The following is a 23,176-nucleotide window of genomic DNA, read 5'->3' as shown; positions in this document are numbered from 1 at the left end:
TAAAACTATATTTTTAAGAACCAAACTAATTTTTTTTTAAAGATTCATTATCCACTTATCAGGCATTTTTTACTCAAGTTTTTAACAAGATTTTACATTAATAATTAAGTCACTAAAATTCTAAGCTAGGCATTTTTATTTTAATCAATAGGGGATCTTGCTCAACCAAAATTCAGTTTATATTTCACGAATTTATTTACACTAGTGCAAAAACCGCGTATAACGTCACATGTAATCTTTCTTTATTTGATACAAATGCTTATTAATTTACTACTTTATGTATGATTTTCGTTTGTTTTGACCGATTATTTTCGTGTTCTTGTCCTTCATAGGCACATTCTACTTTTTCTCTCACGGGTGACGAAACTTTATTCCGAAGAACCCACCTTTTCAAGGTTAGTTTTTGTTTTCGTTTTGAAGAACTTATTTGTTGAACTTGTTTGTTGTTTTTTTTGTTGAACTTGTTGTTGTTGTTGTTTGGTTGAACTTGTTTGTTGTTGTTGTTTGATTGAACTTGTTTGTTGTTTGTTATTGTGGTTTGTTATTGATAATATACTACACGTTCATAGTTCATGCTTTATAAATTACCAAAAACTGAAATTTGTAGTTTTTCTACTATTCAGGTCTCGTACAATTGTAAAAAAAATCACAATTCATTAAAAAAAACAAAAAAAATTATTAATGTCGAATATTGACAAAATTCGACGTCAATTTGATAACGTCGAATTTAAAAAATTCGACTTTAATTTAACGTCTCCCGATATGACAACGGTATTTTTCTACTAGTGTTGTAAAAAAATTGAAATCATATTTTAAAAAATTAATATAATTAACATTTATAAATTAACTTGTAAATTGATTTTAGCTTATAAAAAGTATTTTCTTTTTTCTCTAATTATCTTCTCATTTATAAGCTCTACTCAGAGTAATTACCTACAACTTAGTGGAATGTTGTTAAAAAGAAGCCGGGGCCTGCATGTAAGAGGCATCATGCAGATATAGGGTCTTGATTGATGCATCTCCATTTTTGGCCTATATTTTTTCTGCCTTCAAGCTTCTTCACACACAGAATTTATTCTTTCAGCTTTTCATTCTGTATATATGCTTACCATGTTTTGTTAATTTAGCACATTTTTCAAGTTTTTGTCTTATCCCTAACCCAAGGATATAATATCTCAAGACCTCTACTGTAAAGAATATGACACAAGATTGATCCCTTCCCACCTCCTCTAGTATTCATAAAATTAACATACATTTTCAATATTTCGTATTTTTCAGTTTAATTCTTTATTTAAAATCTTTTATTTTCATTTTAAAACACATATCTTTTAACTTGATAACACAAATTATAAGAAACATCAAATCATTTAACATTTATTATATATAATATCAATTTATACAATTGGACATCTAATCTATATTAGAGATGAGATTAATTTATATTTATAACATGTAAATTTTACCTTACAAATTAATTATGTGGAGATGAGATAAATTCAAACGCAAAAGATTATATAAATTATTTAGAGTTTATTTTATTTATAAATTTTTATCATACTTATAGTGTCATTTATTATGAGATCACTTATAAATATTTAATCTCACTGAAATCAATGACTACTTACAAATATCTAGTATTTATTTTCACATAAATGGAGTCTGAAAATCATTTTATATTGGTAAGGTAATATCAATTATTATATATATATATATATATATATATATATATATAAGTTATAATACAAAAAATATGTAAAAACATATTTTAACTTAAAATATTAGTTATGAAATATATTGTGAAAAGGAAAAGTTGAGAATAGAGAAAATAAATAAAAAGATGACATGGGATGGAGTCATGGAGACGATAGAGCGTAAGCAATCAATTCATGTGTGAATTAACATGGTTTAACATTTCAATTTGTTTTCCATAAATAAGTGCCCTAGTGGATTCTTGAGAAGGGTGTTTTTTTTCCAAATCTTAAGGTTTATATGTTCCCGACAATGTCTGGGTGTCAAATGGGTATGATGGTGTTTCCTTAAATGGAATGTTATTGTGTCTTGATCAGTTCAAAGTATTATGAGACCCCTACACCATTTTCCAGATTGATCAGGATTCAATCAAGGACACTAACATCTTCACAAACACTCCTTTCTTGTCACCACCACCTATTCAAATTTCCATCAAAATTTTATCACATATATCTACAATTAATTACAAATCTCACTTTTTGTCATTACATAAGTTTTCATCAGTGGGGCACTTATGTATCTCAGTTCATGATTTGTCAGTTTCACATCTATCTATGTGAAAGCTTAAGGACACCTTCTTTTCCCTTAAACATTATCCACAACATTCTGCAATCATTGCACTAATTTTACTCAAAAGGAATAATTAATATAATGAGCTTAAGCAAAACCCCTTTATTTAGTATATATATAACCTTGTATTTGATGTTTGAAGTTAGTATACACAGATTAAATGGTAGTATTTTAAGATACTATAAAACTAACATATATATAAAAGATAATCTTAAAATGTTGTGCAATGAAGGGTAAGAGGAAAGTTGTGAAAGGAATTGTCCTGATCAATATTGGGGGAATATCCAATGAGAAGTGAAGATTGGAAGCTCACATGGCCACGTTTGTGTTGCTATAGAAAGAGTACTGGATGCCATAAAATTGGGGTACCAAAACCATGCAACATTTTTAATGAAATGACATCTCTGTTTGGCTCTCTGTGAGATATTGTTCTGAAGGTAGATATTACTGGTCATAACTTGCAGCTTTTTGTTTCCTTCTGCCTTTTCAATACACAACATTTCTTTCTTTTGCATATTGCTTTTATTTTTCCTGTTCTAAAAGTTGTTTGTTCTCTCTACCGGCTTCTTGCATCTTGCAAGGGCTTTACAATAACCAGATAAACATTAAATAAAGCAACTATCTTCTGAACAGTAATTATGTATGTATGTCACCGTGCAAAGTGTCGTTGGGGGCTTAAATCAGCAATAACAAACGTATGGTATCATTGGTAAGTTTGGTGATTGTTCTAAATTTCTCACATCGTTTTCCAAGTGCCCAATATGGTCAAGAGGCTAGTCAAACAAATGAAAAAACTATGTTATGAAAACCCATTCATTGCCATGCGAGTTGGAACAACTTAACTTTAAAATGTAGTGGCCCCAAATAGGACATTGTTTGTGCAGTCACATAATGAGGCTTGTGTTGGAAATTGAATCAATAATGTCATGCCACAATGTCAGAGTAAATATTTTACATAAATACTTTACTACAAAGTGCCTCATCATGCCTAATTGTTAGGCTTAGTTTCAATTTCCTGTTTAATGTCAGTTATCTTCCTTGAAGAACTGCTCAAAACTAACATTATATTATTATACGTCAGTAACTAAATGTTGGAGTAAAAGTTTTGTTCATGTGCTATATATGCTATAACTTTCTAACTTCATTAAAAAATATATAGATCAAAATCCAATCAGTCTTTAGGATATCATCAACATGTGAAAGATACTAATTCATGCACGTCCAAAACATAATCATTTCTGATTGAAAATTTGACAGAAAAAGGTAGCATAAAACAAGATGCTAAACTAAGTTAAGATTAAGCTTTTCACCCGTAACTATTGAGTAAAGGAAGTGAAAGCCTTCATAGACACATAGAATCTAGCTAGCTATTATGTTGAAGATGGCGAGTATAGATACATTTCCATTTGATACGACCCTACTTCAAGTTAATAATCATCCAATCTTCTTGCTGCATGCCAACATTAACTAGTAAATTAACATAGAGAAATATGATAACTAGTTAACAACTACTACATATGCTGGTTGCTTCATACCTATCCGTGTGAGTGTGGCCTAAGAGTAAGTAGTACCCAAACGAAGCTCCAGATCTAAATCATAAGTTCTAGGCAAACCTATCTCCAAGTCCATCCTCAGAATTTCTCCTTTCTTCAACACTGTGAACCCATCTTCTCTTGCAAAAGCATGATCATATTCTCCAGCCCCGGCTGATAAAGATTCTGGAATCTTTGACTTAGCGGGCTCTGGGGTGTTTGTGCTCAAAGGGTTCAACAGAATGCCATCCACAAGAACCCATCTCTTCAAGTCAGAAGAAGGTGAAGGAGGAGTGGGAGAAACAAACAAGGGTAATGTGCAAGTGACAGGTTTGAGAGTTGCAGAAGATGAAGATGGTGGTAACGAGGACCAAGATGAGGTTGAGTTGTTAGGGTTTGTTGTGGTAGGGTCAAGGTTAAGGTTGAACATATGGGCTGCTTGACCTTCAGCTGGGGGTGACTGTCTCAACCTTGCTCTATCCCGCCTATGAACATTCATGTGGCCACCAAGAGCCTGAGCAGACTTGAACTCCTTCCTGCAGAAGCTACAAGTGTATGATCTTGGAGGCCAAGGGAAGCCATTGACATAGTCCTGATCTGCATTGCTGTGAGAGTTGGTGCTGCACTCCCACAAGTCTTTAGCCATCTGGTTCTGCTTGTTGTTGTAACAGTTGACAACATGGGTGAAGTCTTTTGATGGGTTGTTGTTGGCACAAGTGTGAGTGTAGTCTTTCATGAAATTGTTCCTCTTCATTGGCCTAGATATAGCTAGCTCCCCTTTTTGATTCCTCAGGCAGATTGCAATGGTGTATATCTGAAAAAGAAACTAAACTGTCCTACTCAAATCATATCAACAAATGTTGAAAAGAGAGATCTAAAAGGGTGAAAAGGGTTGCGTGTTGTGAAGTAGAGAAAGATGAAGATGAGGGTTGGGATGATGAGTTTATGAGGGAGTGGTAGAAATTAGAAAGAGGTTATAGGTAGAAAGAAAAAAGAGCATCAATTTTCTAAACCGAAGAGAGGGAATCCCATTGGAGGGTACCCCTGAAAAGTCCTGTGTGTTTGGTCACTGCTTGCTAAATTTGGAACCTCGGCCTGCCAGGGTTACACACCTTTATGCCATATTTCTGTCACTGGTCAAGTTAACATGACATATTCATATTTTGTTCTCGGTAAAGATCCAACCTTATTAACTCTCACATTTCTCTCTCTCTCTCTCTCTCTCTCTCTCTCTCTGCACAGATAGAACAACTTTTGTACCAAACAAATAACAATTGTATCAAAAAAAGAACATAAGAGAGAGGAGTTAATGAGCCTTGAGTCATAAATAGGCTAGAGGACTTCTCAGTCAATCCAGCTTAAATAAGGATGATCTCATGTCAAAGTTTAATATATATCATCACCACACATTTATCTTCATGCATGTTTAGATGAAATTATTACATCTATATAATATAATATAATGTTTAAACATGTATAAATATGAAAGGGGCTATTTTCTGATAAAGTTATTAGGAAATGTTGATTAGGTTATAGCAGCAAAGGGAATCCGGGGTAGGGGTGCATGTTTTGAGACTTGGGATATGGCTTAAAGTTTAGAGTTCTGGTTTTAGAATGATCTTTTCAGCAATCAGTTGTGCAGAAAACTCACTTAAAATAGATTGTTTATGAAATCATCACCCTAATAATTGAGTTTAGTCAAGATTTTGACCATCAAAGTTCAACATATTAAAGTTCAACATATTAACTTCTAACATATTAAATTATGATATTCTTAATTATTTTGATTAAGAAGGGAATTTTAAGTGTAAAAGAATGTTACAAAAACTCATTTGTACATGAAGGTGAATGTAACAAAAACTCATTTGTCCAATAAATTTTACTAAGATAAATTGTAATTCATAACTTCGATACTAGATTAAAAATTGAAATTTAAATCTAACACAATCTTACAAAATCAATGTGTAAAATAAAATTTATATATATATATATATATATATATATATATATATATATTAGTTAACGTGCAACTTTCAACATTAACTTTTTTTTTTATAATTACCTTAAAGTTGAATAATTTATTTTTCATTATGCTTATTGTTCTATCAACAGAGCAGGTACCTAAATTTAAATCAAAGATTAGACAAAAGAAAAATTGAAATCTAGTTTCAAAATCTTTTGAATACAATACTTAAATTCCTAAAAGTTTTAATGCTTGAAGCTCTATTTCAACAATAACTTAATTAAGATTTGGAACAAGTAACATGGTATAACACATGGATTGTGGGGACTATTTTTAAAGAAAAATGATATATAATGCAACAAAATAGCTATAATTAATTTGTGTTACATAATAGAAATAAATATGAATGTAAAGATTCATTGTAATTGATTTATTTACTAACTAATAAAAATAAGTATATAAATACAAGCCAAAAAGTTGTATATGTTTTAAAAAAACATTATGTGTATAGCCTTAGTAAATAACCGCTAAATATGTTTTATATTTATATTGAATTTGGATCAATTAATGTGATAGATAATTAAGAGTCTCATTCTTTAAAGTTATTGTGGAGATATTGATGAACTAATAGGTAAAGAAAATGAAAAGACTTATATTAACCAAAGAGTTATAAAAATTTGGGTAGAGACATTGATTTGGAAAATTGATTCATAATTACTCATTTCACGTATGTTAAATAGTTTCTACCCATGAGGTTATTATAATCTTTAATAATAAACTTGAATTCATTTGTTTAAATGTTTATTTTTGAAGTTATTTAAACATATATCTCTATTAATTTCTTATTAATATTAATTAATGCTTTATAAAAATGAACTTAATTAGGATAAATGATATTCTAGTTAGATGTGCATAAATATACTTGCAGTAAAAAAATCACATGTGTTGAACTTCTTCGTCCTTATACGTCGAACTTTTATTCTGTGATGCTTAACAGAAAATACTTTGTTATTATATGGAACGAAATAATATACCTATATTATAAAAATATTTTAAACAAAATAATTTTTATATGAATGATAAAGAAAGAAGAATAAACTTATATAACCTCTAAATAAAAAATATGTCTGAAAGATAAATATATGCCTGTATGGATCTGTGTATAGAGAATAAATATAAAAAATCTCTTTTATTTATATTTTAAATTAGGCATATATGTGACATCCCCAAAATATACAGCGTGTATTATAATAATAGAAAACAGTTAGAAACCTATATCCGAATATTAGGATTACAGTCATCCTTAAAATACTAAGAAGCGAAAGAAATGTATTCAAGTCTGTCCACATACCATGGGTTCGACATACTATAGTTCTTAAAATGCAAAAAGTTAAAGTAAGGAGATCCTAATGGTACTAGGATTCAGCGTCATCTTCCTCCAATGCTTGCTCTAGGGGCACCTCCTCGCCATCTGCTCCCATCCAAGTGGATGATCATCGCAAGAGGAAACATACCTAAACATAACACGAACACAACAAGCAAGGGTGAGCTAATTATATAAAAAGCATACAATATGACAATATGCATGCAAGAGTTAACTTCAATTAAGCAAGGAAAACACACATGCTAACATGTTGAATACTAGACTTGACTCGTCCAGACTTTAGAATGATAGTCGAGCTATGGCGGATCTTGCACTCGTGGTGGCTTATGAAACTTGGGTTCCCCCACCCTACCACACTCACGAGGTTAGCCTGTTCCAGGCCTTGAGGCATACTGGAAGCCCCCAAGACTAAGACCTCCTACCACTCCTCACCACATGGTTCAATCCTCTCTACGTGAGAAGAAAGACCATTGGAGTTTCAGAATGACTCCTAAGACTGAGCTCCTACTTTCATTCTAAACAACTAAGGGCACCACCATGGATCTTCTCCTTGAAGATCATGGAATTACGTCCATCAACCATACTTTTAAAACCACATACTTTGAATTACCAATCATACCATTGAATCACACACACTTTCACTTTAACAGTATATAACAAGTTTGAATCCCATCATACGATATAATTTGCTCCAACACCTACTTCGCAAACCATACAACATTCAACTTTAAGTGAAACAATATAAAGGAAAATAGAAAATAAAACTCCGAACGTTTCGCACAGCGCACCACCCTCGCAAAACGAAACTGGCGCTATTCGCATAGCGCACCCTCCCAGCTCGCCTTGCGAATTAAGTCTAAATAAGTGTTAGACTTTGGGTCCCTCGCATAGCGCACCCAGGTCGCTATGCGAGAACCCAGACAGAGACCAACCCCCCTAAAACTCTCGCCATGCGCCCTACTCGCCTTTCGAATTAAATGGGCAGTGGTTCTAGACCACCACCAGTCGCATAGCGACAGGATTTGCTAGGCGAACCCACAAACAGAGAGCAACACCCTATGGTCATTCGCACAACGCACCAACTCGCATAACGAATGACTCAAACAGTGAGCACTCTCTACAGGGTCTCGCTATGTGAGACAGCTCGCATAGCGACTCTGCATCATCTACAGAACGCAAATTCTGTAGAATCACACACTCACACCAACCCTTACCATTTTTAGGCCTCTTGGCCAACTTCTAAGACCTCCAATTCGTGTATTAAGCTCAATTACACCTGCCTAGATGATCCTAACCCTTCCTAGTACTAATCTAAAGTGATTAAGATCAATTTTATCTTTTGAAACATCACTTTCCACAACTCAAGGACCCAATTTCGATTTTACCACTTTTGACATGTTCTAGTCCAGTTTTATGATCATAACAAGTCACAATTGACTTGCCTAAGATGTCCCAACAACCTCATTGTGCCCAAAACCCCTACTTCCAAAAATCACTACCTCACTTCCTCTCAAGTGACCTAAGACCCTTACAGAATACCAATTTTCCATTTATGCACTGTTACAGCATATCTCTCAGCCCAAAATACATCAACATAAAAATTACAGAAATGAGATACATCCAAAATAGTATATACACATTGCACTTCAGTTCCACAACCATACAATCCAATACAAGCAAATAAATCTTCTCAATCGCAGCACAACATCAACAGTACAACAGTACCAAACTCAGCATACAGTTCATGCAACCAATTAAAAAGACATATTCTAGCTCCCCTTACCTTGGTGGTTACAAGCACAGTACTACTCAGAATAGTAGCAAAACCCCAACAGTGCCTTACATAGCCAGCACACAGTAAGACCCTACAATCCACTAAAGTGGAGACAAAAACAACTCTTAGAGCTATAATAGGCAGACAATTAAAAGGGGAAGACTACCAGCTGCATGCAACCAGTAAAGTTGAGCAGTACCAAACTCAGCATACAGTTCATGCAACCAATTAAAAAGACATATTCTAGCTCCCCTTACCTTGGTGGTTACAAGCACAGTACTACTCAAAATAGTAGCAAAACCCCAACAGTGCCTTACATAGCCAGCACACAGTAAGACCCTACAATCCACTAAAATGGAGACAAAAACAACTCTTAGAGCTATAATAGGCAGACAATTAAAAGGGGAAGACTACCAGCTGCATGCAACCAGTAAAGTTGCATGCCCTAGGTTCAAGAGAGATGGAGAAACTGACTTACTCGTCCAAAACGGAAACTAATCGGATGGATGAGAAGCTCTCAACTCCGTGAACGAAAGGATACCACCTATTTGACAATGCAATGGTTGTAATTTGTGAATGGATAGAGAGAAGGCAGAGCAAGAAGAAGAAAACAGAGTTTAGAGAGAGAAGGAAAAGTTGGCTAATGAACTCAGATTGGGAAAAGTCCCTTCTAAGATCATGGTGTCCTTAGTTTTACAGGCTTGGCTACCCCAACATAAGGCCTAAAAGCCCTATATTTTTCAAACCCTTACAACATCAATCGATTTATGAAAACAACCATGGAAATTATAATACTTTTGTAATAGAAATTTATTTTAAATAATATAAATATATAAAAATTTGTTAATGTACCTCGAATTAAGTATTTGAATTTTTAAATGGCATTACGTTTAATTAAAATTACCACAATATTAGGTGTAAATAGATATATAAAACACAGATAATTGTTTCTATTTTTTTACTCCAATTAAGTATACTTTTTTTGTTAGAATAATAAAATATATTCTTAAAAAATTGTATATTTTAAACTAAATTATGTTATATTATTATCTAACATACATATATTACATCGAGTTTATAATTTACTTTTAAAAAAATATTGTTCAAATCAAATATATTAATTTTCGTCAATAATATTATATTTATTAATTTCCTATAATGTTAAGGGTAAATTTAGAACTGTAATGAAAGTTCTTTCCCATAGGAATTTATTTTAAGAAAATCAATTTAGAAATATCGTAATAACATTTGTAACATCCCAAAATATATAGTATAAATTATATAAATTGTAGTCAACATCATAATATGATAGAACTGATAAAGACTTATAGATAAGGAGTTAATCTTACAGTCATCCAAAATGGCTATAAAATTTAAAACTTTATCTACAATAGAGTATTTCAAAACTATACAACTCAACTAGAAGATTCTAACTAAACTAAACAGCAGTGTCATCAACCTCCAAGCCCTGTTCCAGAGGAACCTCATTTACCTCTGCTCACATCCAAATGGATGATCATTGCAAAAGAAAGCACCACACGAACAACATACAAACACAAGCAAAAGGGTGAGCTTGATAAACCAAAGATCATACAATTAAAATAATATATAACATGCAAAGTTCAATCAAACACAATATACTAAATCATACATCCTAATAGGTAGAATTCTAGACTTGACTCGTCCAGACTTAGAATTATTGCCGACCTATGGCGGATTATGCACTCGTGGTGGCCTCTACTGCTTTGCAAGACCATTGCCAATGGGTTTCACCCTACCACCCTCACGAGGTTAGTCTGTTCCGGGCCTTGAGGCATACTAGAAGCCCTCAAGACTAAGACCTCATGCTACTCCTCACCACATGGTTCAATCCTCTCTACTTGAGAATGAAAGACCATTGGAGTTTCAGGAAAACCCCCAAGACTGAACTTCCTGCAATTATTCTAAACAACCTAGAATTCCACCAAGAGATTCTATACTGATCTTACATTCATCCCCTTGAATCACATACTTTTACTTGTAATTTCAATCATAATCATACATATTTATATACTGCCATACACCTTAAACATACTTCACAAGATATATCAACATTTAATAGAACTCCATCCCATACAATAGCAAAAGAGAGAAATTTGTTTACCACCATTCGCTCTGCGCACCCAATTCGCAAGGCGAGACCAGAAGTCACTCGCACAACGATTTGTCTCGCTATGCGAATTAACTCGCAGAGATACCAGACCTCAACCTCTCGCATAGTGGCCCCAAGTTGCTATGCGAGAACCCCAAACAGAGACCAACCTTCCCAAACCACTCGCTATGCTATCCTTTTCGTCATTCAAATAAAATTAAAAATAACTCCAGACCACAACCACGAATCACTAGACATAGAGCAACCCACTCCAACCATTCGCACAGCGCCCAAACTCGCTATGCGAATATACAAACAGAGAGTAACCTCTCACGTCATTCGCACAGCGCACCAACTCGCTGTGCGAATGCCATTGGTAGAGAGCACCTTGTCATAGCTCTCGCTATACGAAACTACTCGCACAGCGAGTCTGCATAATCTGCAGAACGTAATTCTGCAGATTTATGCAACTCAAACACCAATTACCTATTCTAACTATTTCCGTCAACTTCTAACACTCCTAGATTGTATTATACACCTAATTAGACTTGTCTAAGTGATTATAAACATGCCTACCACCAATCTAAAGTGATTATGATCTAATTCTCACTCTAAAACATTCAATTTCACAACTTAGAGACCCAAAATCAATTCTACCCCTTTGCATAGGTTTTTTGACCATTTAAAACACACACACTAGTCTCAAATGACTTACCTATACTATCTGAACAGACCAAATGAGCCCCTAACCTCTAATTCTCAATTTCACCACCTCACTTCCTTTAAAATGACCTAAAACCACCACCAATTCACTTAGCCTTCTATCTAACTATTGATATCACAAATTTCTCATCCCAAGCACTACCAACATGATCAATTACAGCAGCTAAATTCATCCAATTCAGTTAATAACCATCACACTACAATTTCACAGATTACACATTTCAGCACATGCTTCTAGCTTCCAAAAACTAAAACGTGAACAACCAGCATATGTTTCAAGATTTAACTCACGCATATAGCATACAATCAGTTCAACGAAAACATCTAACTCCCCTTACCTCAGAGATTCACAGCCCAACTCGCCAGATCGCCTCTACAGTACCTTGCACCGCAAGGAAACTCAACAGAACCCTACAAATCACTAATTGGTGATCAAGAACAACTCTTAAAGCTAGAATTGGACAAAGAATGAACAAGAGAACACACAAAACACATGCAACCAGTAGAGATTGCATGGTCTAGGTTCAAGACAACGGAGAAAAAGAGAAGAACAACTTACCCACTGAAATCGAGAAATTGATCGGTCAGGTATGAAGCCCTCTACACCGTGGACGTCTGGGCACCTCCTGATCGTCAAACCGACAGCTCAGTACAGAGGAAGGCTAGAGAGAAGGTAGAGAACGAGTAGAGAATGGAGGTTTTAGAGAGATGAAATGTTTAAGATAATGAACTGAGCTTTAGAAAGTTCTATTTATATTATAAGATGAATTTTAAAGTAAAAAACTCGTCTTATTATTTTAATACACCTATCTATTCTAATACTCTATTTTTTAAGTCCTTACAATATTAATGTGTGCAAATTTATATGTATTATGGGCTTTAATATAATTAATGATATAAAAGCAGTAATAAAACAAGTTATATAATAAAGACTCTAAAAGATGTTACACAACTTATAATTTTAGAAAGCTCTTTTACATTTTAATTTTTTATCACGTCCCTATATATTGAGTTTTTGTTATGGAAATATGTCAAAAATACCACTAACATAGTAATTTCTATGTTAGGAGTTCTTCGAATATGTAAAATAGAGCTATTAAAATAGGTGAAACTCATAAAACAAGTTAATTAACACTTGATTAATATATTAAATTAAAAAATATTAATTGATATAAGTGAAATCAATATCTCCTTAACGCTGGTAGTTTTATAAAATGAAGAAGTACACTAATAATTTGAAAAAACGTACAGGGTTGTCCTATGGGCCAAAGCCCATATCTATATAGTCCTATTTAAAACGTTTGTAATAAAAATAATGTCATCCAATAACTAATATATCTAAATCTTTGAAATTTATAAAAAAACATATAAAATTTATTATAACTTATGTACATTATTGATGCCCTTTATACCTGTGATGACTATTTACATTTGATCAACAAAGTTGCATAAAATCATTGAACAGCTTCATACGGAGTCTATGATACATCTAAACATAAATTATATACTATTAATTTATCAATTTTTAATACTATTTGCCTTGTATGTTACAAATAATTTAAAAACAAAACTACTAAAAATGGTTTATTATGTTATATAGATTAATCACTTAACCTAAAAATATCAATATATCTATAATATTTGAAAATTCTAACATTTGATTTTTAATTAATTCAATAAAAAATATATGTAAATTGAAAAAATAAATATTATGATAAGTAAATGAAGTCACTAGTGCAGTCAGGGAAAACAACAACGGTTATTTTCACCTATAGGCAGCGGTTCCTAAACCGAGGCATATTCAGGCGAGGCAAAAAGTGATAGACTTTTCGCCTCAGTTCAGAACCGAGACATAAAATGATAGGATTTTGTCTCGATTCAAAGTTAACCGAAGTATTAAGATTGTTTATTTTTTATTTTTTTTTCACAAGACTTTATTCCTCGATTCCCTCTGAACCGAGGCAGTTTGTGCCCCTCTACTGCACTGAAAACAAGCTCTCATCAGACCTGAACTTGTAACCCTCTCTTTGATACTTTTCCTGCATTTCAAACTCTATCAGTCTCAAACACCATGTAAGCTCTCCAATTTTCATCCCTAGAATCTCGAAACAGGGTTGTAATCACCATATCCAAAAACGGTAACACAAACAAAGTTATCGAATTTCAAAGCCAGCAAATTCTTCGTTATATTATATGCAACTCCCCTCTCCCTCAATTATAAAACCCCTCAACACTCTCGCAAACCACACAACACAAAACTAAACAACACACACTCTCTTCCAACATGGACTCTCTCTACCACGAAACACCACAACAATCTCCCCAAGCTTTCCTCTCCAGAAGATCATGGTTGTACCATCCATCGTCGTAGGGGTGCAGTTCGGTTAGGCTCTTCAGCTCTCCCTTGGAATTCTCCACACTTGGGCTGCTTTCATTTGGCTCTACGGCCCAATCTCCAGCCCATCGTCGGCTACCACAATGACCGCTGCACTTCCCGCTTCGACCGTCGTCGCCCCTTCATCGTTGTCGGAGCCCTGGCGGTTGCCATCGTCGTCTTTCTCATAGGCTACGTCGTCGACCTCGGCCACATTTTCGTCGTCACCTTCTGGATCCTGGACGTGGCTAATAACATGCTCCAGGGCCCCTGCCGTGCCTTTCTCGCCGACCTCTTCGCTGGCGACCACCGCAAGATGCGCAACGCAAACGCCTTCTTCTCCTTCTTCATGGTCGTGAGCAACGTCTTGGGTACACCGCGGGGTCCTTCAGCGGCCTCCACTATGTCTTATGAGCTCCAAAACCCTAGGAAACGAACGGACAACGAGGAATGGTGGAGGAGGGAGGGGTTGGTAGTGAAGGAAAACGAGGTCGTTTTGGGGGATGCGGAGGGAGAAGAGGGTGATGAGGGAATGGTGGAGTTGAGGGAGAGGGGAGTGGAGAAGGGAAGGGTTGCGGGAGAGGAAGGAGGGGATGAGGCAAGAGGGGAAACCGTACTTCTAGAATAGGGGAAACGAGCAATGGAAGCGAAGGAAATGAAACACTGTAGGTTATTTTTTTTTTTTGACGAGAGGTAAGCAATACTACCTCGGTTCTACTCTCAACAGAAGCAATACATTCATATATACCTCGGTTCTACTATCCACCGAGGCATATAGTCCTTAGAAAAAATTTAAAAAAAAAATATGAAATGGTTATACGCCTCGGTTCCTGCCTAAACCGAGGCATAAACATGATTTCGCACCGGTTCTGAACGAACCGAAGCCATAGGCTCCGTGCAGACTTCAAATTTCAGACCTGTCAAGCGGAAAGGTGGACTTTTAGGCATCACTTTTACTATCAACCAAGGTAATATGCCTTATATGTTTCGGGTCCCCTTGAACCCATATAAGTTTGCCTAAATTACAAAAATGTCACCGCGTTTCGATAGGCTTTGGTTTCTCCTAAATCGAAGCCTATAGGACGAGTTAAAAAGCAATTTTTTTACTAGTGAGTGTAAAATTGAGAGCCTCCAATCAAAAATATATAAAAGATAAAGACTTATAAATTTATTTATTTTTAAATGAAATTGTTAGAAATAATACGAATTAATTCAAGATTAATGAAATTCAAATATTTTGAAAATGATAATTCATAAAAAAAAATTTTAAATCTAATTTAAATTCATAAAATAAAATAAAATTATAAAATAAGATTTGTATCTATTTATATATTATAAATTAATTTTATTTTTAGTGATAAAAGTTTTCAGTAATATCGTACAAAGACCAAACAGATAAAATAAATACATGAAAAGATTTACAATATTAAGGTTTTGAGTTTCAACATTTCTTATAAAAATTCACTCATTCATTATTTTGAGTATGGAATATTCTTAGTTTTGTGAATAATTAATTTTGTAGCTATCTTTGGATGGAGACTTTCCTCCTAAAATTTTGAAGAGGGTTGGAACAAAGTTAGTATGAGTTGGACGGTGAGTTTGAGTAGTTTAAATGAAAAAATGTTCCTTTAGGGTAGCATGAATCTGAGTGAATGAAATGGCACATTTTGTTGTGGAGAAAAGATCCTGCTATATCTAACCCAGATTCACCAAAATGGCAGAGCCCAATCAGATGCTTCAACACAATCACATTTTCTTAGGTTATGCAGCCGAAATTGCAGGGTTTACCACAACTGCAAGAAGGTTTCGTAATAAAATTTCTAGAGACCACAAAGCATGGTAGCCTATATCAGTACCTATATCAGAAGGATCTCTGTCTTTTCTGCATATTCAATAATATCAACAACAATCATAATGAATACTAGTTACCATATTTATGTTTGACAAAAAACAGGAACAATAAAGACTCCAGCTTCAATACATGTTTATAACAAGTATGCATCAGTTCCTACTACTTCCTAACATCAAAACTTTATCTTTCATCAAACAAAAACCTAGAACAATGGTTGAACTAGTTACATCTGAATGGACAAGGGAATTCAATGGGGAATGTAATGGCTGGTTCAGTTATATTTAGATCTACACACTTCTTTTCTAAATAGTAGAATGTCTCATCAAACCTTTTCTGTCTTCCTTCCTTACCTCCTTCTTTTAGCAACATCATTAAATCACCAACGTCTTTGCCGCGCGTAAAAACTGCCACCGTATATGCCATTATATATATATATTTTTAATTTTCTTATAAAATATAATTGAATAAAAGTAACACAAAACTCTGGATCCAAGTGTAATAGAGTATTAAAATAAAAGTTTAAGTTTCCGATAATATTTTTATAAATATATAATTGATATAAGATTTTTAATTACTCTAAGATTAAATATTAATGATAGTTTAATACCATCCAATAACAAGTAATATGATAGGTTTAACAAACAATAAATTACTTAATATTAGACATTACGTGACTTTAAATTTAATTTAATTTTATAAAATTAATTTATAAAATAAAATCTATAGTTACTTAAATACCCACTTGTATACTTAAAAATTAATTTTTATCTCATTGATGTTAAATTTGTGACACTAAACCAAACGATAAACCAAACGACTGACTGAACGATCGCCTTTATCCGGACAGCTAGCAATAGTAAGCAGGCCAGGTATTAATGAGTAGTCAAACGACCGCTTTCGAGCGATCGTCAACCTCCTAAATGAAACGATCGCGTTATCATAAAAGATAATGCCAGTGAGACAATCGTCATGCACTCATCAATACCGCCCTTAGTGTCGATCGTCTTAATAGATCGTCTTAATAGCGGTCGTCCGTTATTAAACCAAACAACCAACATGGGTCAAATTAACCCAGTCAAGCTAAGAGTCAACAGACGCTCGGTCAACTTTATTCAGACTAGGTCAATTGACCCAAATAAACTAAAGAAGAAGCGGTTACAAATGTATAACCATGAAAGCGCAGGTTACGGAACTAACCAACCAAATATCAAAGACGAGGATCACGATCAGGTGAGTGGATTGTCCAACTAACCGGATTTCTAGGTAAACGGTTCATCTTACTTCTAGGTTAAATATGAAAAACATAAAGGAAACAGGTACGTTGGGGATAGAGGAGAGGAGATTAATTTTGATTATTGAACCAAAAGGTTCGAGAATTCCCTTTTTCTCACTTGAACGTCGGAGTGCCTTTGCAGGTACCCACTCCATTCTCCCCGAAGAACCCTATGCCAGTAGAAGATATAAGGATAACTGCACTGTAAGAAGGTGAAGACGTCGTTGATAAGGTTCGCATCTCGGTCCCAACAACTATATCGAAACATTTTGGCGCCTACCATGGGGCCCGAGATTTAGCGTGCCCAAGGAAGACCACAGGAGCCATGGAAAAGAATAACACTCGAGACTTGATCAAGCAGCTTCAGGCACAGATAGAAGCCCAAGCGAAGACTATACGAGAGTGATAACAGTTGAAAAACTGTTATTTTCATGCTTAAAAGTGATACTAAAAGCAACCTTTAGACTTAGAAACTAGCTTGAAATCATGCATTTTGTTTATATTTTCAGAAATAAGAGAGCTGGACAGGTTTATGCTTGATTTAAGTGTTTTTGTGCAGGTTTTGAGGTGAATTTGGTGAAAGAAGTGAAGAATAAGAGAGAGGACATTAGAAAAGACAAGAAAGAGTGCAAAAAGGAGAAGTCGAAGGCACCGCTCAGCGGCAAACTACCGCTGAGCGGCACTCAAGAGGTGGCGTTGGAACCGCTGAGGGGCAAATGGCCGCTGAGGGGAAGAAAGAAGACGCGTAACCACCGCTGAGCGGTAAATGGCGCTGAGCGGCACTTTTTGGGCTTGGGCTTTTGTAATCTTTTGTAACTCTAGATTAGTATATAAGGGCTTGCACGTCCTTTAGTTAGAGATCTTTGGCAGAAACGAGGCAAACACTCTCTCTTTCACCCCTTTGAAGGAGGATCTTGGATGCTCAGGCTACCTCTTCACCTTTATTGGGTTTATTCTTTCATACTTTCATTGTAATTCATCTAGGTTCACCATGAATATGGTGAACTAAACCTTGTATGTTTGTTGGGGAATCAAAGTAATCTCTTGAAGCTCTCATATATGGATTTGTTGAGTACATCTTTGAATTAAGACATATGCTTTCTTTCATCATTAGTTAGGGTTTTTCCTCTGTGCTCAATGCTTGCATTGTTTAACTCATTCTAATGCATGATTATTGGTTTTGTTGATACGGACACGTACGGGGAAATCTAGATCCGGGGAATTTCTTCCAATATTATACTGACAATATTATATTGGTTGCCTTTAAGCTCCTGCACTCATGAACTAATCATTAGGAATGCTAGGAATTGTATGAACTATTTGATTAGGGAGAAGCCATCTAGAATGGTACATTAGAGAGTGGCATTAACAATGATGATTTGAATGTTGAATTCCTAAAATATATGAGAGTGGATGAGATGAAATTGACCCCCAACAACATATTCATTCATATATTTCATTGAAAGTGTTTATCTTTTGTCTTTGTCATTGATCAATTCATGCATACATATTTAATTTTCGTCTTTGCATATTAAACTTCAATTATTGTGTTCTTAAGTCTTAGCTAATCAACAAATCACATAACTAAACTAGGCCGTGAGTCCTTTGGGAGAACGATACTTGGTCTTACCAAGTTTATTACTTGAAACGATTCGGTCATACTTGCCGATTGTGAAACAAGTTTGTGACATCATATTTTGGTGCTTACAAATTTGTCCATCAAGTTTTTGGCGCCGCTGCCGGGGATTCATGGTTTAACTGGTTAATTTGTGTGATTATTGATTACCTTTGACTTTAATTTTGAATTTCTGTTTTTATTTTTTTCTGTTTTTATTTTTTATCTTTTTAGATTTGAATTTTATCTTTTAGGTTAGATTTTATTTTTTTAGATTAGATTTTATTTTAATTTCGAATTTTTATTTTATTTTTCTGTTTTCTGTTTTTCTGTTTTCTGTTTTTATTTTCTGTTTTTTTTATTTTTCGGTTTTTATTTGATTTTATTTTATCTTTTTAGATTAGATTTTATTTTATTTTATTAGATTTTATCTTTTTATCTTTTTAGGTTAGATTTTATCTTATTCTTATTCTATCTTTTAGGTTAGGTTAGATTTTATTTTATTTTATCTTTTAGATTAGATTTTATTTTTTAGATTAGATTTTATTCTATTTTATTTGATTCTATCTTCTAAATCTTTTATCATCTTATATCTTTTCAATCTTTATTTTCTCTATCTTTTTGTGCTAACAATTGTTTTTAGGGTTTTGTGCCTAATGTCTGCAGAATGCAATTTGGTCAAGAGTTTAACTATAGGGGCACTCAATTCTACCAAAGTAATCTCAACCAATGGTGGGAACCTCACTCAAGCATGGATCAAAGCCAATTTTGGCAAGCTGCTGGACAATTTGAGAACCAACCACAACAACAATGGCAGCAACAACCCTTTCTATCAGGAAGTTTGGATAGGTTGGAGGACACCCTTCAACGATTTTTGAAAAATTCCGACTCTACTCAGAAAAGCATTGAAGAATCATGTAAAAGAATGGAGATGCAACTTCATTACATCAGTCAGAGATTGAATGATGATGTTAATACTGAAGTTAACCTTAAGGAGGAAGGGCAAGTCATTATCACTGAAAGTAACAAGATTCTTGATGAGGAAAAATTAGAGGAAGATGAGGAAAGGGTAGAGAGAAAAGAGAAAGAAGAGTTGAGTGAGAAAGATAAAGATGAAGAAAAAGAAAAAGAATTGGTTGAGAGAAAAGAGAGAAAGAAAATTTGTGTGAAGATAAAGAAGTTGAGGAGAAAAAGAGAAAGGAAGAAAAAAATAAAAGAAGAGAAAAAGAGAAAATTTAGGGAGAGAAAAAGGAAGAAAAAGAAGATGAGAGGAAAGAAGAACAAATCACATGAAAAATCACATCCTCATCTAAAGAAGAATCATAGGAAGGAAAAGAAATTTAAGTGCTTTATGGAAATCTTCAAGAAATTGGAGATTAAAGTTCCTATGATTGAGACATTGGAACAGGTTCCTGGTTTGATCAAATTTCTAAAGAAGTTCAGTAGAAAGAAGAAAAAGAAGAAGGAACTTGAGCTTGGGTCAAGCTAATGACGTTAAAAGAGCGCTTGCTGGGAGGCAACCCAGTGGATTTAAAAACTTTTGAATTGGTTTTGTAACTTTTAAATTGTGGATATTATTCTGTAAATATTTTTTGTTGGATCCAGCATCTACTGAAGGATGCTAGGTGGTTAAGCATCTACTGAAGGATGCTAGGTTTGTAACACCTACTGATGGGTGTTGGTGAGAAAATTTTGCACCTACTGATGGGTGCTGGTAAGTTGGAAACACCTACTGATGGGTGTTGGTGGAATTTGGGTCAGGCTCGTGACGTTAAACAAGCGCTACCTGGGAGGCAACCCAGTTGATTGATTGTTTTTGTTTGTTTATTTTAGTTAGGGTTTGCATAAACATTTTTAACATTGAATTGCAGGGAACCTATGAGGGACATATAGGGAAGGCACGTAGGTCAAGAAAAGAAGGAGAGGAGCACATCACGAAAGTGCCGCTGAGCGGTATTTTACCGCTGAGCGGTACTCTCGCAGACTGGGCTTTAGTTCCCCTTAGCGGGACCCGAGCCCATTAGGGTATTTTTATACCCCAAGCTGCGTTTTAGGGTTTATTTCCAGACTTCTCTCTGCACAAACACTTCCACACACCTTCTCCTAGGTTTTCCACATCTTTTTACTCTTCCCTCTTTAGAAAATTTCTCTTCCACTCACTTTTACACTAGTGTGCTATCAAAGTTTGGGGTTGGAAGAGAGCATTCTAGTTTGGAAGCATTCTCATATCATCTAGCATCTCCACCCAAGTAAGTAAAATGCATTTTGTTCATTCTAGGGTTCTTGAAATTGATTGTGATTGTCAAAGCATGAATATTTAGGGGTTTTGATTTCTATGCATGATTTGATGATATATTTGATGTTTGAACCGATTAAACTGCTTGATTATGAACTGGAAAACTGAAAATTGCATTTGGGTGGAGTTAGGACAACTTTGAAACTGATTTTGCAAAAATCTGCAGATCACCGCTGAGCGGCATTTACCGCTGAGCGGCACTCTGCCAGATTTGTTTTTTCTGGTTTATTGCGTGTTTGAATGTGGCACTGGTGGCGCTGAGGGGAAATTCTGGCCCTCAGCGGTGGTTTAGCTTCGAAAGGAGTTGTGTTCTGAGTTTACTAATGATTAACATCATGTTCTGTGGTTTTGGATTTGTGTTTGAATGCAGGAATGGCATCCTCTTCAGGAAAGAGATTGAAAACCATGGCAACCAAGAGGAAGGAAAAGGAACCAGAGCAGCCCCATAATGGCAGGTTCCTCTCTAGGAAACATGAGAAGCACTTTAGGGTGGTTCAGGACAGGAGACTTCTAATGGAGAGAAAGGTTGGAATGATACCTAACTTTGCTCCTCAATTTGGAGAGCAAGTGTTAGGGAATGATTGGGGAAAACTAGCCACCTATCCAGCACCTGCCAACATAGCTGTGGTCAAGGAATTCTACACCAATGCAAAGAAGATTGGTGATCATCCAGCTGAGAATTATTTGGGCTATGTTAGAGGCCATGCTATCAAGTATGATCCTGACTCCATCAATAACTTCCTGGATACTGTGTGGGCTGGTGAGCAATGCCAGTTTGCTCTTAGCATGGAGGAAGGTGCTGACTTTGAGGATGTTGAGAGAGTATTGTGCATACCTGGAGGACACTTTCAAAGGAATAGATCTGGAGCAGTGGTTAACATTAGGAGGACAGACTTGACTCCTCTTGCAAAGTATTGGATGGCATTTTCTCATGCCAACATTCAGCCATGCTCACATGTGTCAGATATCACTCTCAGCAGGGCACTATTCATCTATTGTGCTATCAGAAACTTGAATGTTAATATTGGGCAGGTGATAGCTGATGAGATTAGTGTGTGTGCTAACACCTCAAACAACAAAGCACCACTGGGACATCCTTCTTTGATCACTCACCTTTGCAAGCTAGCTGGGGTGGATACTTCTGTTCCACCATTTGAGAGGCCAAGAAAAGCTATAGATGAGGCCTATTACAGACAGTACTGTGGAGGTGAGGAGGCAGCCCAGCCAGTTCCACCACGCCAGGCTCGTAGAGAGAGAAGGCCAGCACAGGGCAGGACTTCTGCTGATACTCATGAGGCAGAACCATTCCAGATGAGGGACATGTATATGTCTCTTATAGGTGCTCAGTTGCAGTCCATCCACAGAGGGCAGGTGGCCACGGCTGAGATGATAGTGGGGATGTATGATACCCCTCCAGCACACAGGTGGACTATGGATGAATTCCATAATGTGGTAGCTTGGCCAGAAGAACCAGTATATGGAGGAGCTGGAGCAGCTGAAGCTTCAGCCAGAGATATGGAGGAAGATGAAGCAGAGGAGGAGGATGCATTTGATGAAGATGATGATGAAGAGGAAGAGGAAGATACAGAGAGCTCGGACTGATGAGGAGCTGAGATAGCATTTACTGATGAATGCTATCATATGATTATGCTTTTGTGGTTTAAGTTTTCTGAACTTATTTGTTTTTGTTTTTAGATTAGGGTTTGATGTACTCTATTGAACACCTGGTTTCTTATGATGGTTTGCTATTAACTGTGATTGTTTGATAAGTAATGCTTGATGATGCTTATTGATTGATTGATGTTGAGATGATGTGCACATTAAATGCTTATACAGGTGATTCACAAGCTTTGTGAACAAATGCATAATATCATGATTGTGATTGTGAAATTAAGCAGGATGTGCATGTCAAATGTGAATGAGCTTATATGTGAGGTTTT

At 35.2% G+C, this 23,176-nt stretch overlaps 1 protein-coding gene across 1 annotated transcript; it reads right to left on the bottom strand.

Annotated features, from left to right (window-relative positions):
* Window positions 1-3,539: 3,539 nt before the first annotated feature.
* On the bottom strand, window positions 3,540-4,901 carry LOC148200772 (transcriptional regulator SUPERMAN-like). The gene is made up of 2 exons (XM_088114637.1): window positions 3,855-4,901; window positions 3,540-3,769 (listed from the first exon to the last, which is right to left on the bottom strand). Exon 1 carries the CDS (start codon window positions 4,603-4,605, stop codon window positions 3,874-3,876), a length of 732 nt encoding a protein of 243 aa, XP_087970763.1. The 5' UTR covers window positions 4,606-4,901; the 3' UTR covers window positions 3,540-3,769; window positions 3,855-3,873.
* Between the last annotated feature and the right edge of the window lie 18,275 nt (window positions 4,902-23,176).

This window comes from Vigna umbellata, chromosome 4 (genome assembly GCF_029865625.1).
Source record: "Vigna umbellata cultivar VRB3 chromosome 4, Vumbellata_1.0, whole genome shotgun sequence".
Taxonomy (NCBI): Eukaryota; Viridiplantae; Streptophyta; class Magnoliopsida; order Fabales; family Fabaceae; genus Vigna; species Vigna umbellata.
Note: the sequence above shows the minus strand (reverse complement) of the source record. Positions and strands in the feature narration are given on the sequence as shown.

Coding starts and splice junctions, on each gene's coding strand:
- LOC148200772 (XM_088114637.1), bottom strand. CDS start 4,605: ATGAAGAGGAACAATTTCATGAAAGACTACACTCACACTTGTGCCAAC.